At 45.7% G+C, this 18,612-nt stretch overlaps 1 protein-coding gene across 1 annotated transcript in view; it reads right to left on the bottom strand.

Annotated features, from left to right (window-relative positions):
• The window catches only part of DNAH3 (dynein axonemal heavy chain 3), a 215,466-nt gene that overhangs the window by 192,244 nt on the left and 4,610 nt on the right, over nucleotides 1–18,612 (bottom strand). Inside the window, 6 exon segments of the mRNA XM_017850181.1 lie at nucleotides 6,595–6,790; nucleotides 8,671–8,860; nucleotides 12,173–12,347; nucleotides 12,930–13,002; nucleotides 17,303–17,528; nucleotides 18,104–18,208. Of these exon segments, the coding sequence (XP_017705670.1) occupies nucleotides 6,595–6,790; nucleotides 8,671–8,860; nucleotides 12,173–12,347; nucleotides 12,930–13,002; nucleotides 17,303–17,528; nucleotides 18,104–18,208 (965 nt within the window).

The following is an 18,612-nucleotide window of genomic DNA, read 5'->3' on the forward strand; positions in this document are numbered from 1 at the left end:
AAACCCTCCAAAGACTTCCCATTTCAGAGTAAAAGCATGCCTAGTGACTGGGGCCCACTAGGTGCTTTGCACCCTGTGCCATCTCTCTTGCTCCTGTCTTGCCTGTCACCTCTCCCCACCTCCCCACCCCGACCTCCTCTCCTACCCGCCTCCCTGACTCACAATGCTCCACGCTCACCTCATACTGTTTCCCAGACACGCCCACCTGCTGCTGCTTGGGTCCATTGCACAGGCTGTTCCTGCTGCCTCCAGTACTCATCCCCCTCGACTTCTACGGGGCTGACCTCTTCACCTTCCAGCTTTGGCTCAAATGTCACCTTCACAGTAAAGGCTACCATGGCTGGGTGTGTGGTTGTGCTGGCTCTGCCCCGTCCAAAGGGCCAGAATGGGTGAGTGCTCTGCTTGTCAAGAAATGCACCCTGGGGCCAGGTGCGGTGGCTCAGGCCTGTAATCCCAGCACTTTGGGAGGCCAAGGTGGGTGGATCCCTTGGGGTCAGGAGTTAGAGACGAGCCTGGCCAACATGGTGAAACCCCATCTCTACTAAAAAAAAAAAAAAAAAAAAAATACAAAAATTAGCCAGGCCTGATGGCAGGCATCTGTAATCCCAGCTACTCAGGGGGCTGAGGCAGGAGAATTGCTTGAACCTGGGAGGCAGAGGTTGCAGTGAGCCGAGACTGCACCGCTGCACTCCAGCCTGGGCAGCAGAGCAAGGCTCTTTCTCAAACACAAAAACAAATGCACCCTGGTGTTAAGCTGCATCCATCCCATTAGTGGAACAGGGGTGGCGGGGAAGTTTGTTAGATTCAAACAAGTATTTTATGGGCAAGCAGCCCCGCCCCAGCCCCACACAAACCACACTGCCTATCCCCATTACTCTGGCTAATTTTTCTTTTCATAGTACCCATCACCTTCTAATATATTATCTAATTTATTTACCTAATATATTTATTGTTTGTTTTCCCCCTAGAAAAATGAACTCACTTCTATTATCTACTGCACTAAATCAATGCTTAGCACATAACCAGGACCTGGCACCTATTTGTTAAACGAGTGAATGAATGAATGACTAAATGAATGAAAGAAACAAACAAACTCACAGTTTGGAAGCCAAGAGAGAAAAGAGCCTTTGGACCTAATATATGTTTATTTTGTATCTTATGCCTGAGTGACACCTCCTAGAACTACTGATGCTAGAGTTGTCCAGAGTATATCAGTAGAATAGAGCGGCTGGATAAGGAAAGGCAAAAACTAACAAAAAGCTCTCATCAAGCCCTCCACTTATTTTTTTTTTTTTTTTTTTTTTTGAGACGGAGTCTCGCTCTGTCGCCCAGGCTGGAGTACAGTGGCGCAATCTTGGCTTACTGCACCCTCAACCTCCGGGGTTCAAGCAATTCTCATGCCTCAGCCTCCCAAGTAGCTGGGACCATAGATGCGCGCCACCATGCCCAGCTAATTTTTGTATTTTCAGTAGAGATGGAGTTTCACCATGTTGGCCAGGCTGGTGTCCAACTCCTGACCTCAGGTGATCCACCCACCTCAGCCTCCCAAGGTGCTGGGATTACAGGTGTGAGCCACCATGCCTGGTCAAGCTCTCCACTTTTTATTTTTTGTTTTTTTCCTCCTATTAACCCATCAGGCATAGCAGCTAAATGTCGGTCAACCAAGGATGTGGCTGTCTAGTGCTATTGCATCAGACAGTTGCAGAGGCCACCATTCATACTGTGTTCTACATGAATGATGTCCACTAGAGTTATGCAACATGGCAGCCCTGTAGTAGGAAANAGACGGAGTCTCGCTCTGTCGCCCAGGCTGGAGTACAGTGGCGCAATCTTGGCTTACTGCACCCTCAACCTCCGGGGTTCAAGCAATTCTCATGCCTCAGCCTCCCAAGTAGCTGGGACCATAGATGCGCGCCACCATGCCCAGCTAATTTTGTATTTTCAGTAGAGATGGAGTTTCACCATGTTGGCCAGGCTGGTGTCCAACTCCTGACCTCAGGTGATCCACCCACCTCAGCCTCCCAAGGTGCTGGGATTACAGGTGTGAGCCACCATGCCTGGTCAAGCTCTCCACTTTTATTTTTTGTTTTTTTCCTCCTATTAACCCATCAGGCATAGCAGCTAAATGTCGGTCAACCAAGGATGTGGCTGTCTAGTGCTATTGCATCAGACAGTTGCAGAGGCCACCATTCATACTGTGTTCTACATGAATGATGTCCACTAGAGTTATGCAACATGGCAGCCCTGTAGTAGGAAAGAGAACCAGAAAAGTGCTGGCTACATGTTCATGGACCACTTCTCCACGCCATGCTCATGCCACTCAACTGGGACCCCCAGGGCAGATCCCCACGGCCTCTATGAAAGCAGCTGTGATGAGGTTCCCGTAGGTTTCTGTAATGAGTCCAGGCAGAATTTTACTTTGATCTACAATCACCGGGTGTTCTACTGCAGGAAACACCACCAGTCCCCCTGGGGGCAGGTTCACCAAGACAGACACAACGCTCCTGGGCGTGGTACCTTATACAATGCGGGCGCTCAGTGAATATTTGTTGAATGAACAGATAAATCTTCTTCTGCCCTCTCCTATGACACGCTTACTTTCGCCTGTTTCTCCCAGATCGATGGATGCCCTGTCCTTTGCCACACTTCCCAAGTCCTCTTTTTAGCTCAAAAATCCACCAATTCTCTTCCTGACATCTATTCCATTCATTTATAAATCGCTCCTTTAAATGATCCCTCCTTGTCACTACTTCCCAAACTGGATCTTCGCCCAATTTCTCAGCTCATCTAAATTCTTGCCTCTCATTTTCATCATTCATTTTAATGACCAATTAGGCATTTCTCCTCATCCTCCCCAAATCCTGAAGGCTGCATTTCTAGTTTTTTGGTGGAGGTGATGAGCTTAGTTTTCATCTTATCTCGCCAGGCGCAAAGCACTTTTAGGCAAGGACAAGCCCAGAGGACCTCACTCACCACACATTAGACAGCCACCCCTAATGTGGCCATTGACCCCACTTGATAATTCTGTTACTCAGCTTTCATAGAATCCTAACAAACTTCCCACATTGACCAGACCAGATTTCCTATTCTTTTCTCAGTCCACAATCCTCACTTTAGCCTTCAACCCCCACCCACCTTTCATTGAACACTAAGAACCTGAAGTTAAATAGTGCAGGTCACATAAGAAAATAGCTCTATATCATTTCCTTAACCAATCTTTCTCATTGCTGATTTTTTTTTTTCGAGATGAAGTCTCGCCCTGTCACCAAGGCTGGAGTACAGCGGCACGATCTTGGCTCACTGAAACCTCCATCTCCCAGGCTCAAGTGATTCTCCCACCTCAGCCTCCCGAGTAGCTGGGATTATAGGCACATGCCACCACGCCCGGCTAATTTTGTATTTTAGTAGAGACAGGGTTTCACCATGTTGGCCAGGCTGGTCTCGAACTCCTGACCTCAAATGATCTGCCCGCCTCGGCCTCCCAAAGTGCTGGGATTACACGCATGAGCCACCACGCCCAGGCTCTTATTGCTGATTTTTTTGGTTCAGTTCATAAAATTCTTCTAAATGATTTCAGTTCACTTTGTGTTTCTGTTGCTAGCATAATCTTCCTCAGAGAACCATGAAAAACAAGTGGTAAAAAGCCTTTCTTCTCAGTGAAGCTATAGGCTCAACAATTTGCCATCTTTGCTACATGATCAGTGTAAACTCACATACATGTGATTATCTGTTATCTTCTTAGCATGACGTTTCTGGCAATTCACCTAGCTCTAAGACCGACTTCCTCACTAGTTTCTATGTTATTTTTTTAGTTCGTAAACACGCTTGCACTTAAAGCGATACGTTCATTTATTGAGCAACTACTGTGTGCCAAGCAGTAGTCTAAGCACTTTCATTACCTAACAGCTCCATGAGGTAGGTATTGCTATGATGATTCCCATTTGCACGTAGAAAATAGGGTCAGACTAGGTAGTGGCTCACGCCTGTAATCCCAGCACTTTGGGAGGGTGAGGCGGGAAATATTATTGAGGCCAGGAGTTCAAGACCAGTCTAAGCAACATAGAGAGACCCTGTTTCCACAAAAAATTTAAAAACTAGTCAGGCATGGTGGCGTGCACCTGTGGTCCCAGCTACTTGGGAGGCTGAAGCAAGACAATCCCTTGAGCCTAGGAGTTTGAGGCTGCAGTGAGCTCTAATCACGCCACTGCACTGCACCCTGGGTGACAGAGCAAAACCCTGTCTAAAAGAAAGATAGAAAGAGAGAGAGAAACAAACAGAGTCACAGAGGGATTAATTTTCTTCAAATTATACTGTTAATCAGAGACACAACAAGAACCAGAATTCAGATCCTATTCTATAAATTATTATTTTATATGCTTCACCTAGTTAGAAAATTACTTATTCTTTCTCAGTGTCCTGACTGCTGACGGGTACCTCCAAGGCTTTAGAAAATTGAATTCATTTCAAAGAAGAGAATACAGGTATTTCTTTTCACTGGTGGGCTCTGTCTTAGGTTGACTTCACCCCCTCATTCCTTTTTAAAATAAAAGAAAACTAAGGATTTGAAAAACAAGTAGGTTCTCCAAGCCACAGGGCTCCCTTAAGACTGAACATGTTCAAAGCTAGAGATCCTCTCAAAACAAAATACATGAGCTGCTAATAAGTTCGGCCAATCAAAGTTAAGTAAGCATATCTGCCTCTAATTTATCTAATTAAAAACTCAGATGGGGGCAGCTCATCATTTCATTAACCTGGCCTTTCAGTGAACTCCGGTGTCTTCATTCTCTCACCAGGATTTGTACCCCTTCGTGAAGGGCTCACTAAAAATACCACAGTCTTCCACCTCCAGGGCCACTGCAATTGATACACAGATAAAACAAATGTGAGACAGCCATCCAATGGATTAGTATGCAGCCATAAAAAGGAAGCCATAAAAAACAAGCTTCAATGTGGATGAAGGATGAAAACATTGTTCACTGAAAGACACCAGACACAAAAGATCATATATTGCATGATTCCACTTCTATGAAATGTCCAGAAAAAGCAAATCCATAGAGAGAGAAAATCGAGTAGTGGTTGGGAGGAAATGGGGGAAGGCGAGAATGGGGAGTGACTGCTAATGGGTTTCTTTTGGGGATAATAATATTCTTGAATTAGACAGTGGTGAGGATTAAACAAACTTGTGAGTATATTAAAAACTATTGCATTGTGTACTTTTAAAGGGTGAATCTTATGGAATGTGGATATCTCACATTTTTAAAAAATGAAAGAGTGAAAAAAGGTGGCTTCTGCCTCATCTGGACTCCTACAATTTTTTTTTTTTTTGGAGACAGAGTTTCGCCAATTTAATCATTGATAAATAATACCTCAGAGATCACTGCTTGCCAGCCCTGCACTGGCACTGAGTTACATAAAGGAATAAGACCGTCTGGGCATGGTGGCTTGCACCTGTAATCCCAGAACTTTGGGGCACCAAGGTGGGCGGATTGCTAGAGCTCAGTAGTTTGAGACCAGCCTAAGCAACAAGGTGAAACCCCGTCTCTATAAAAAAAAATACAGAAAATTAGCTGGGTGTGGTGGTATGTGTCTGTGGTCCCAGCTACTTGGGAGACTGTGGTGGGAGGATTGCTTGAGCCTGGGAGCAGGAGGTTGCAGTGAACCAAGATTGTGCTACTGCACTCCAGCCTGGGTGACAAGGTAAGATTTGTCTCAAAAACAAACAAACAAAAAGAAATAAAACTCAAGCCTGTATACATCTCACAGGCTAGAGGGAGACAAATACGTAAACATTCTATTATAACTGAGGGTGAGCTGGGCACGGTGGCTCATACCTGTAATCCTAGCATTTTGGGAGGCCAAGGCGTGTGGATCACCTGGTATCGGGAGTTCGAGACCAGCCTGACCAAGATGGAGAAACCCCGTGTCTACTAAAAATACAAAATTAGCCAGGCATGGTGGTGCATGCCTGTAATTCCAGCTACTTGGAAGGCTGAGGCAGGAGAATCACTTGAACCGAGGAAGCAGAGGTTGCAGTGAGCCACAATCGTGCCACTGCACTCCAGCCTGGGCAAGAAGAGCAAAACTCTGTCTCAAAACAAAACAAAACTGAGGGTGATGTTGTAATGGAGGTAATGCCAAATTAACAATTACTGGTGCTTAGGTTATATTGGATACTGTTTTAAGTGCTTTGGATGTAGTAAGTTATTGATTCCTCTTATCAATCCTATGAAGTGGAAACTTATTAACATTATCACAAATTTAGAGATAAAGAAAGCATATATACACACATATATGCCTGTGAAGCAGCAGAGCTAGGAGTTAGACCTGAGCAGGCTGGCTCCAATTCTGTGCAATTAAGCAGGATACTCCAGTGCTTAGAGATAGGCACGGGGTGCCCTGGGGACACAAAGGGGGGCCACATAAGCCTGCAAGGAGAGGTGTCACTTAGAGTTCACGTGCACGTTTGGGCTAGGATTTTTTTCTTTCATTTCTCTGCACTGTCAGGGCTCCTCCCACTGTGTACAGCAGAATAGGCTTGCTTATGCATGGATGCGGTAAAGAAAGGGAATGAAAAAAAACGGAGGGACTTCTTACTCTGCAAACCACAGTTCCTTCAGCCTGAACATCATGGGGTTCACCGTGTGCAGATGCTCCTCGTTCCACTTCTTGGCATTCCTGTAGACACTGTGCCAGGGCACAGGGGCCCGGATCACTCTTTGAGGAAACAAGCGGGGAATGCTCTCAATAAAGAGCCGTTTTCTCTCCATTGGGTCCATGAGGATGTAATCAACTACAACCGGAAAGGGCAAACACCTCGTTACTAAGCTGTAAGGGTTGTGCTCTTGGCTTCAACTCGTATTTTTGTTTGTTTTGTTTTTAATATAGAGACGGGGTCTCACTACGTTGGCCAGGCTGGTCTCAAACCCCTGGGCTCAAGTGATCCTCCCACCTTAGCCTCCCAAAGTGCTGGGATTACAGGCGTGAGTTACTATGCCTGACCTTAGCGTCAATTCTTTTTTTTTTTTTTTTTTTTTGAGACAGAGTCTCGCTCTGTCGCCCAGGCTGGATCGCAATGGTTCAATCTCAGCTCACTGCAACCTCCACCTCTGCCTCCTGAGTTCAAGCGATTCTCCTGCCGCGGCTTCCCAAGTAGCTGGGATTACAGGTGCCCGCCACCACACCTGTCTAATTTTTTGTATTTTTAGTAGAGACGGGATTTTGCCATGTTGGCCAGGTTGGTCTTGAAATCCTGACCTCAGGTGATCCACCCGCCTCAGCCTCCCAAAGTGCTAGGATTATAGGCGTGAGCTAGCACACCTGGCCTTAGTTTCGACTCTTAGAATGTAAATAAGCCTCTGTCCATTTGCAAGGTCATGGGTAATTCCCGTGGGTATAATTCAACTGGGGAAGCTTCACTCTTGGTGTTTGTTTCCTTTCTGAGGGTATTTTACAGGAAGGAGGAGGGTGACTTCACGGTATGGAGCACTTAGAATCTGGGGTTGAGCCCTGGTAGGATGTCTAGTATCATGCATGACAATGACATAAGATTTGCTGATACCTCATTAGTCACTGATTGATTTCTGACACCAAAATAGATGCACACACAAAAAACCCACCATGGATGATACCATCCATGACACTTAGAAATTTAGAGACCAAATGTTTTACATACTAAGAAAGATTGGTAGAAAGCTTCATAGAGGTAGCAACATTTGTGCTGGGTCATAAAGAACAAGTAGCAGGCCCGGCACGGTGGCTCATACCTGTAATCCCAGCACTTTGAGAGGCTGAGGTGGGTGGATCACTTGAGGTCATGAATTCGAGACCAGCCTGGCCAACATGGCAAAACCTCATCTCTATTAAAAATACAAAAATTAGCTGGGAATGGTGGTGCGTGCCTGCAATCCCAGCTATTCAGGAGGCTGAGGCAGGAGAATCGCTTGAACCCAGGGGTCTACCCAGTTTGGTCTGGAAATCCTGACCAACCTCTGCAGTGGCAGTGAGCCAAGATCACACCACTGCACTTCAGCCTGGGCGATAGAGTGAGACTGTCTCAAAAAAAAAGAAGAAGTGTAGAATCTTGGACAGGTGTGATGGCTTATCCCTATAATCCCAGCACTTTGGGAGACGGAGGCAGGAGGATCTCTTGAGTCCAGGATGTTCAAGACAAGCCTGGGCAACATAGGGAGACCCTGTCACTAAAAAAAAAAAAAAAAAAAAAAAATTGTTTAAACTTTACAAATGTAGAATCTCAGGTCCCAGTTTCAGATCTACTGAGTCAGAATCTGCATTTTAATAAGATCTGCAGATTACGGGGATGCACGTGAATATGTGAAGTGCTGGTGTAGCCATCAGTGATGGTAGGGGGGTGGGGGAATTTGAATTAACAGTTAAATTATGTTTTGGGTATTTCCAGTGGAACCAGGGTGGCAAATGACAAAGTGAGAAGAAAGAAGGTGCCTTCCAGGCCAGGCATGGTGCCTCATGCCTGTAATCCTAGCACTTTGGGAGTCTAAGGAGGAAGGATTGCTTGAGCCCAGGAGTTCCAGACCAGCTTGAGCAACAAAGCAAGACCCTGTCTCTACAAAAATAAAAATAAAAAAGAAGGAGGTGCCCTCTACATCTACTACATAGAAGCTCCCCAGCCCCCTTTATGCCCACCAGCCTTACCAATGCTTTTCATGAGGCTACTGTAATAGTCATTCTCCTTCTCCTGCACGAGGACCACCATCAGGGGCTCCAAGAAGGGACTTGTCAGCAGCGTGTTAGAAATCAGGTTTGAAATCCGAACCATCACTTCACCCTCCTCAGGGGCAATCATGTCTTTGCGAATTCCATTGGTCAGATAGTAATTATATCTCTTCCATAAACAAACCACCAGCAAGAAAATGGTCATGATTGGATCATGGGCTCACCTGTTCTGCCCATCAGCTGCCAAGGGACCCCATTCACACAGCATTCGTCCGCACCCTTCGCTTGCCATAACCATGCATTCTGGGCCTGTTGCTTCACACTCATGGCAAGGAGATCACTGGCAAATTTTTCCCAAGACTTCAGAGGATTCAACCAAAACCAGAGCGATGTCAGTGGGGTATAAGGAAGGATTTGTCAAATACCACCCAGATAGGAACAGTGGAGTGAGTGCAGAGTCCAAGGATGGAGGTGGCATATCTGGTGACCTTTAAGAAAATGAATGACAGGCCAGGTGCGGTGGCTCACACCTATAATCCCAGCATTTTGGGAGGCGAAGGTGGGCAGATTACCAGGTCAAGAGTTCAAGACCAGCCTGGTCAATATGGTGAAACCCTCTCTCTACTAAAAACTACAAAAATTAGCTGGGCATGGTGGCCCACGCCTATAGTCCCAGCTACTTGGGAGGCTGAGGCAGGAAGATTGCTGGAACCCGGGAGGCAGAGGTTGCAGTAAGCCGAGATCGTGCCACTGCACTCCAGCCTGGGCAACAGAGCAAGACTCCATCTCAAAAAAAAGAAGAGGAATGACAAGTTCCTAAAATGGCCTCAAATAGTTCACCCTCCTCAACAGCAATGATCCACTATAAAACACTTTGATCCCGTAGCTTGTAGCTGTCAGTGGGGAAAAATATCCCCAAAGTCCAAGATCCACGATGGTTCTTTTTGTTTGTTTGTTTTTTGAGACAGAATTTCACTTTTGTCACCCAGGCTGGAGTGCAGTGGTGCAATCTCAGCTCAATGCAACCTCCGCCCCCCGGGTTCAAGTGATTCTCCAGCCTCAGCCTCCCAAGTAGCTGGAATTACAGGTGTGCACCACCACACCCAGCTAATTTTTGTATTTTTAGTGGAGACGGGGTTTCACCATGTTGGCCAGGCTGGTCTCGAACTCCTGACCCCAGGTGATCCACCCACCTCAGCCTCCCAAAGTGCTGGAATTACATGCATGAGCCACCGCACCCAGCTGATAGTTCTTATTCAAGCAAGGGCTTTTGAGTTTCGAAAGCAACCTAAACACACAAATGAAACAAAAATGGCCAGTGGAACCTAGTGACTTCAGGAAATTTTGTATATTTAGGGTTTGCCTCTGAGCTGCTGCATGGCTGAGTGGCTCTGAGAATGACTAATTTCAGACAGAGGAGAAGCACAGAGTGTCAGGAAAGGGCTTGAAGTCTGTTTTTAAGTTTCAGATCAGAAGAGGTTGCTGGCGGGGCACGGTGGTTCCCGCCTGTAATCCCAGCACTTTGGGAGGCCGAGGTGGGTGGATCACCTGAGGTCAGGAGTTCAAGACCAGCCTGACCAACATGGTGAAACCCTATCTCTACTAAAAATACAAAAATTAGCCCGGTGGGGTGGTACACACCTGTAATCCCAGCTACTCGGGAGGCTGAGGCCGGAGAATCGCTTGAACCCAGGAGCCAGAGGTTGTAGTGAGCTGAGATTGCGCCACTGCACTCCAGCCTGGGCAACAGAGCAAGACTCCCTCTCAAAAAAAAAACAAAACAAAACAAAAAACTACAGAGACTTTAGTATCAGCCAGACATGCTTTAAGTTCTAGTTTTGTCTCCTGCACTGTAGCCCTTGGCACATTGCTTAAACAGTCTATAGTCCACTTTCCACAACTGGACAATAGAGATAACCATAGGACCCAGGTCTCAAGTAGGGTCAAGTAGGTAGAGGGTTTAGCATGGAATTTTGCCAACAGCACATAGTCACTGTGAGTTTTTATTAATCATTTTATTATACACCCTAAATCCACAAGACATTTGCTCTAAAGTTTTGTTGTTCTTTTAAGATTGGTTGGAAACTCCAACATCTATCTAGAGCCAGGCAGGTAATGTTAATAAGTGAAAGTTGTCTAGACCGAAGAAAATAATAAGGAATGGTGGGAACTGTGATGAACTGAAGAGTGTATTTCTTATCTAAAGGAGGTAGCAACTGGTTAGCACCAAATATTTTAGTTTTCTCAAGAGAAGTTGGAAAATGTAGCCTATGTGAGACTTTCCTCATTCTTTTTTTTTTTTTGACATAGGGTCTTGCTCTGTTGCCCAGGCTGGAGTGTGGTGGCATGATCATAGCCGGGATGCCTGAGGTATCAGAGAAGGGGACCGAGGGATAGGCTGTCTTGTCCCAGAAAGGGTTGTGAATCCCTCCCCCTACCTTTTTTTGAGACAAGGTCTCACTCTGCTGCCCAGACTGGAGTATAGTGGCACAATCATAGCTGACTGCAGCCTCAGCATCCCAGGCACAAGTGATCCTCCCACCTTAGCCTCCCAAGTAGCTGGGACCACAGATGCATGGCACCATGCCCAGCTAATTTTTGTAGAGATTGGGTTTCTCCATGTTGCCCAGGCTGGTCTTGAGATCCTGGGCTCAAGTGATCCTTGCCACTCCTCCTCCTAAAGTGCTGGGATTACAGGCATGAGCCACCGTGCCCAGCCACCTCATTTTTTTTTTTTTTGAGATGGAGTCTCGCTCTGTTGCCCAGGGTGGAGTGCAGTGGCTCAATCTCAGCTTACTGCAACCTCCACCTCCCAGGTTCAAGCGATTCTCCTGCCTCAGCCTCCTAAGTAGCTGAAAATACAGTGCCTGCCACCATGCCTGGCTTTTTTTTTTTTTTTTTTTTTTTTTTTTGTTTTTAGTACAGACGGGGTTTCAGTATGTTGGCTGGGCTGGTTTTGAACTCCTGACCTCAAGTGATCTACCTGCCTTGGTCTCCCAAAGTGCTGGGATTATAGGTGTAAGCCACCATGCCCAGCCACCTCATTCTTAAAACACATCTACAGGCCAAATTCAGCCTATGATAGAGATCCCAGATAAAATATGGGATGCTTTGGGATATACTTATACTAAAAAGTTATTCATTACCTAAAATTTGAATTTAACTACGTGTTCCATTTTTTGTCTTGCAAAATCTGGCACTCCTAGCCTATGGGCCACCATTTTTGCAACTTATATCCTGAAAGGACCCAAGGTATCAATTTCCATCACTTACTAGGGCAGAGAACATGCACACACACTCTCTCTCTCACTCACACAAGCACACAAACATGCGCCCTCTCCAGTAGCCTGTCTTGCTTCTAGACTTTGGTGTTTTTCAAACATTTCCCAGGTGATTCTGCCGTTCTCCCTGAATTTAGAATCACTGAGATGCCAAGAGCAATCCTCAGCAAACTGAGGGAAAGGGGGCAACAAGAACGTACCTCCAGGTCCGATTCAGAGGGCTTCTTTTCTTTACTTTCCATTTCCATCTCCTGCTGTAACATGACAAGGAGCTGCTGTTCTGGACTCATTGGTCTGCTTCCTGGGAACGTCAAAGATGGCTTTACCTCCTTCTTCATGGGTGAGAAGACTGACGTCTTGAAGGCCAAGCTGATCCTGAAAAGTAGACACAGCTCAGCCCTTGGTGTTTGGTTCTCCGGAGAGGTGCTGTGGTGTTGCCTACATTCCCTAGCCTGATGAGTGTGGTTCTGCAACAGAAGCCCCTCTCCTCTGTGTCATCTAATGTCATGTGTGTATACTTCAAAGATGACTGTAACGACTGAATACCTCATAGGTATTTCAGCATGGTTTTGTTCAGTTGATTTTGTTTACAATCTCAAAAACCCTGGCCAACATGGTGAAACCACGTCTCTACTAAAAATACAAAACTTAGCCAGTCCTGGTGGCACGCACCTGAAACCCCAGCTGCTCAGGAGGCTGAGCCAGGAGCATCGCTTGAACCTGGGAGGTGGAGGTTGCAGCAAGCTGAGATCATGCCACTGCACTCCAGCCTGAACAACAGAGCAAGACTCTGTCTCAAAAAAAAATTTTTTTTTGATTAAGGTGATTGGTGGACAAAATGTGATTATCTGGGAATGCTTGGAAGCCAAGAAACAGAGTGTGGCTTTAGTGAGACCACAACTTTCTTCCGTTCAGCCCACTGTCCTGCCTTCTCTGGTGCCCACAGTGACATCTTACCTAGTGGAATCCTCTTTGTTTCTGGAGGAAAACTTTGTTTTCTTCCTCATGGGCTCTGATGAGCTTTTATTTGCTGGAAGAATGGAGAAGAAAGACATCAGTGATAGGCAATGGCCTTGGGCCATTCTCCATCCACAGGGGCATGACTCTTGGAACAGTCCAGGAGCACACTAAGGGGAGTGGACATGGTATGGTGTGACGAGGCAGGAGATGTGGGCTGAGGTCCTATGTGCATCACTGATTACCTGTGTGACCCTGAAGAACTGGCTTTGTCACTCCGGACCTCAGCTTCCTCAATTGTAGAGTGGGGATGTGCATATCTTCCATTCATCCATACATTTGGCAAGAATTAACAACTGCTCGTTTCATGTATTCTCCAATATTGTATACTCTATTTTCTAAACACCTGTTATATTACTGTTTAATATTTATCTTTAAGTAGACTTGGGCATTTAAACTTAGTACATTTGGACAGGCGCGGTGGTTCACGCCTGTAATCCCAGTACTTTGGGAGGCTGAGGTGGGCGGATCACCTGAGGTCAGGAGTTCAAGACCAGCCTGGCCAACATGGCAAAACCCCATCTCTACTCAAAAATATTAAAAATAGCCGGGCATCGTGGCGACTGCCTGTAGTGCCAGCTACTTGGGAGGCTGAGGCAGGGAGAATTGCTTGAACCAGGAGGTGCAGGTTGCCGTGAGCCATGATTGTGCCACTGCACTCCAGCCTGGGCGATAGAGTGAGACTCCATCTCAAAAAAAAAAAATTAAATTAAAAATAAAATAGGCTGGGCACGGTGGCTCATGCCTGTAATCCCAGCACTTTGGGAGGCCAAGGCAGGCAGATCACGAGGTCAGGAGTTCGAGACCAGCCTGACCAACATGTGAAACCCCCCGTCTCTACTAAAAATACAAAAATTAGCCAGGTGTGGTGGCGCGTGCCTGTAATCCCAGCTACTCAGGAGGCTGAGGCAGGAGAATCGCTTGAACCCAGGGGACAGAGGTTGCAGTGAGCCGAGACAACACCATTGTACTCCAGCCTGGGCAATGAGAGTGAAACTCCGTCTCAAAAAATTTTAATAAATAAATAAATAAAATAAACTTAGTACATTTATTTTTGAAAGAAATTTTATTATCAGAAATAAGAAACAAGTATATATTTATTGCAAGTGGAAAAAGCAATATCATTTGCAATAAATAGAAGGTAGCTACAATTAATTCAACAAGTGATACAAAAACTATATTATTAAACTTTAGTTAGATATTACTTGCTAAAGTGTCTATCTTTGAACTTCTCAAAATAGTCTAAACCTAACGATAATACAAAAAATCCTTTTTTTTTTTTTTTTTGAGACAGGGTCTCGCTCTGTTGCTTGTCCTGGAGTGCAGTGGCATGATTTCAGCTCATTGCAACCTCAACCACCCAGGCTCAGGTGGACCTCCCACCTCAGCCTCCTGAGTAGCTAGGAGTACTGGCGCATGCCACCACATCCAGCTAATTTTCCTATCTTTTGTAGAGACAGAGTTTTGTCATGTTGCTCAGGCTGGCCTCCAACTCCTGGGCGCAAGCGATCCTCTCAATAAACTCAACAATCGAGGTATAGATTCACAAAATGGAAATAATACAGCAATAACAATATTACTCCAAAATAAATTTTTAAGATCCTCCAAGTACGAATGTATTTTAATGAATAATAAGCAGAACTCAACTCAAGCAAGGACATGAATAACAGACATCAGTGCCGCTCTGAAGAAAGCATCTTTCTACTTTATATTCAAAGACTCTAGCTGGCCTGAGAATTTTTGGGACAATGAAACCTGGGAGGCATTAGTACTAGTTCTCACAGATATTAGTAATTTTGGACTAAGAAAATCATTAAAGACTGCTACAGACCGAATGCTAATGTCTTGTGAAATTTTGTATATTGAAACTTAATCCCCAGCATGATGGTATTTGGAAGTGGGTGTTGGGAGCAAGCCCCCCAAAATCTGGCCATAAACTGGCCCCAAGACTGGCCATAAACAAAATCTCTGCAGCACTGTAACATGTTCATAACGGCTGTAACGCCAGTGCTGGAAGGTTGTGGGTTTATGGGAATGAGGCAAGGAACACCTGGCCCACCCAGGGAGGAAAACCGCTTAAAGGCATTCCTAGGCGACAAACAATGGCATGAGCGATCTGTGCCTTAAGGGCATGTTCCTGCTGCAGTTAACTAGCCCCACCTATTCCTTTAAGTCAGCCCATCCCTTCGTTTCCCATAAGGGATACTTTTAATTAATTTAATATCTATAGAAACAATGCCAATGACTGGTTTGCTCTCAATAAATATGTGGGTAAATCTCTGTCTGGGGCTCTCAGCTCTGAAGGCTGTGAGACCCCTGATTTCCCACTTCACACCTCTATATTTCTGTGTGTGTGTCTTTAATTCCTCCAGCGCCGCTGGGTTAGGGTCCCTCCGACCGAGCTGGTCTCAGCAGGTGGGACTCTTGGGAGATGATTAGGTCATGAGGGCTCCATCTTATGAATGAGATTGTGCCTTTATAAAAGAAACACCAAAAAGATCCCTCACCCCTTCTCCCATGTGAGCACACAGCAAGAAGATAGAGAAGACAGATGTCTATGAATCAGGAAGAGGACCCTCATCACACTCTGAATCTGTCAGTACCTTGATCTTGGACTTTACAGTCTCCAGAACCATAACATATTTATTTCTGTTGTTTATAAGCCACTCAGTTTATGATACTTTGCTATAGCAGCCCAAAACGAACTAAGACAATGACCATGAAATTAGCAATTAGAGCAGCAAACTTAAGGTTCTGTGTATCATGATCTTGAACATTTGGGTACTATTTGCCACATGTCCTTAAAGCAGGAACATGCAAAAGCAGCATCCTAGAGACTGTGGGTGTACATGTAATACACAAATAACACTGGTAAGAACCACTTGGAAAAAAAATCATCCAAGTGATATTGAAAGGGCTATGACAGTAAGAATGGAATCAGAATTTGGAGAAGGGAGGTAGAAAACCATAAGTAATTAGAAAATTTGAAATGGAAAGATAGTCATTTAAACAAAAAACTCTTATTAGACATGAAAAACTCAAGACTGAATAGAGTTGAAAAGAAAATTAATAAATTGGAAGATGTAATTGAGAAACTTACCCAGACGTAGCACAGAGAGAAAATGAAAATATAAAATGAGTTTGAGACAGAGAGCAGATCAAGAGTGCCAACATACGTCCAACAAAAATTACTAAAGGATACACTTATGTCGATATACCTATGCTTGGTGGGAATTAAATTAACACACACAAGGTGCTGTGGTAAGCAGTTTCCAAGATAGCCCCCAATGATCCCCATCTCCTGGTAACACCCCTTTGTAGTGTAATCCTCTCCCCTTGAGTATGGGCTAGAACTAGTGACTCCTAACAAACAGAATGTGGCAAAAGTGACAGGATGTCACTTCCAAGATTAAGTTCCAAAAAAAGCCTATGGGTTCTCTCTTGCTGTCTCTCTCTTTCTCTCTCCCTCCCTTGCTCTAAGGGAAGCCAGAAGCCATGTTGTGAGTTGTTCTAAGGGAGAGACCCATGTGGCAAGAAACTGGTGTCTATGGCCAACAGCCAGCAAGGACCTGATGACATGAGTGAGTTTGGAAGAGGATCCTTCCCTAGTTGCCTTTAGATGACGGTGGCCTTGGTGTATGCCTTGATTGCATGCCAGTGAGGGGCTCTGAGCCAGCACTACAAATTCAGCCATGCCCACATTCCTGCCCCCATTGAAATTGTAAGATAATATATACTGGTCCTTTTAAGCCACAGAGTTTTGGAATAACTTATCAACTTATCATGCAGCAAACAATAACACAAGTACATAGAACAGTGTCTGGTATATGTGAACTGTCTATAAATGTTAGCCATTTGCAATCATTTCCTCTACAGATAAGGAGGAGAGTGAGGCTTTACAAAGTTCTCCAAAGTTAGCTTCAGCAAAAGGGGAGCCAGGATCAGAACCCAGGAGTAAAAATTTCACTCCAGGCCGGGTGCAGTGGCTTATGCCTGTAATCCCAGCACTTTGGGAGGCTGGAGCGGGTGGATCACCTTGGGTCAGCAGTTTGAGACCAGCCTGGCCAACATAATGAAACCCCGTCTCTACTAAAAATACAAAAAAAGAAAAAAAATTAGCCAGGTGTGGCCTGTAGTCCCAGCTACTCAGGAGTCTGAGGCAGCAGAATCACTTGGGCCCGGGAGGCGGAGGTGGCAGTGAGCCGAGATCGTGCCACTGCACTCCAGCCTGGGCGACAGAGTGAGACTCCATCTAAAATAAATACATAAAAATTCCCTCCAAAGCCCCAAGGGTATGACACTGCCACAAGTACCTGATGACGGCAGCCCCTGACTGGTCCTGTCCCTAGGGACGTTGATGGTGGCCGGCTGGTACACCTTCAGCAGGTCTTTCAGCTTTAGGTCCTGGGCCATCAAGGAGTAGTTGTTGGCGATGGAATCACTGGGTCCACGGTGGTGATGCTGCTCTTTGAAGGGTGCAGCCAAGGTCCATGATGTGCGTTGCATCAAGGGCGGGTAAAAGCTGTGTGACATGACCGTCTACGAGGGAACAAGTGCAGAGTGAGACGCAACGAGGAACATCTCTCCATGAGCCTGGGTTCTGCTCACACTGAGGCTCATGAGAGTTCCAAGTGCCTTATGCTATGTTTCTGCCTTCTGCACATTCAGTGGAAAGACTTTCTGAACAGACACCAACTGTACTTCTCTGACCATTATGAGCATGAATTCTGATGTCAGGGATAATAGCTTGCATTCACCAGTAACTGTGAGGCAGGTCATTGACATCTCTGGTCTTTATTCCTTATGGACATGACTACAAGGTAGGAACAATTACCTTCATTTTACAATGAAACATGCAGAAATTCAGAGAGTTTAAATAACACAGCAGATCAGAGGATGGCCAGATTCTAACTCACCTTTGAACAATGGCATAGCTCTCTCCCACACTTCTGCAGCCTCTTCTGGGGGCAAACGCGACCAAAGCTACTATTCCCACTTGTCAGGTCTGTTTAACTCCCCACCCCCAACGAGTACCTGCCAAATACCGAGAGAAATGGGGAAAGCACTTCACCTTCTCACCCTCAACAGAAGAGCTGGCAGCCAGGTGTGCATACCTGATAGAGCCCAGACGGTTCCTCATTAGCAGAAGCAGGCAGAGGGGGCAGTTCTGGCTGCCCCTGGGAGTGGCTCATGTGATGTATGGAGTCACTTTTGGCGATCTGTGGGACATGGGAACAAAGCCACCCTTTAGCAATTAGGGAAGATTTGCAAGCCTCTGAGTTGGTTAGGACTAAAGAGGTCCCCAGGAAAGGTTTTAGGTCCAGAGTAAAACACCCCTCTCACTCCCATCCATTATGTATGTTTCATTTATTTAAAAATTGACAGATAAAGGCCAGGTGCGGTGGCTCACACTGGTAATCCCACCAGTTTGGGAGGCCAGGGAGGGTGGATGACCTGAGATCAGGAGTTCAAGACCAGCCTGACCAATATGGTGAAATCCTATCTCTACTAAAAATACAAAAATTAGCCAGGCATGGTGGCGTGTGCCTGTAGTCTCAGCTACTTGGGAGGCTGAGACAGAAGAATTGCTTGAACCCGCGAGGCGGAGGTTGCAGTGGGCTGA

Source organism: Rhinopithecus bieti, unplaced genomic scaffold, assembly GCF_001698545.2.
Source record: "Rhinopithecus bieti isolate Rb0 unplaced genomic scaffold, ASM169854v2 scaffold_1918, whole genome shotgun sequence".
In the NCBI taxonomy this organism is placed as follows: domain Eukaryota; kingdom Metazoa; phylum Chordata; class Mammalia; order Primates; family Cercopithecidae; genus Rhinopithecus; species Rhinopithecus bieti.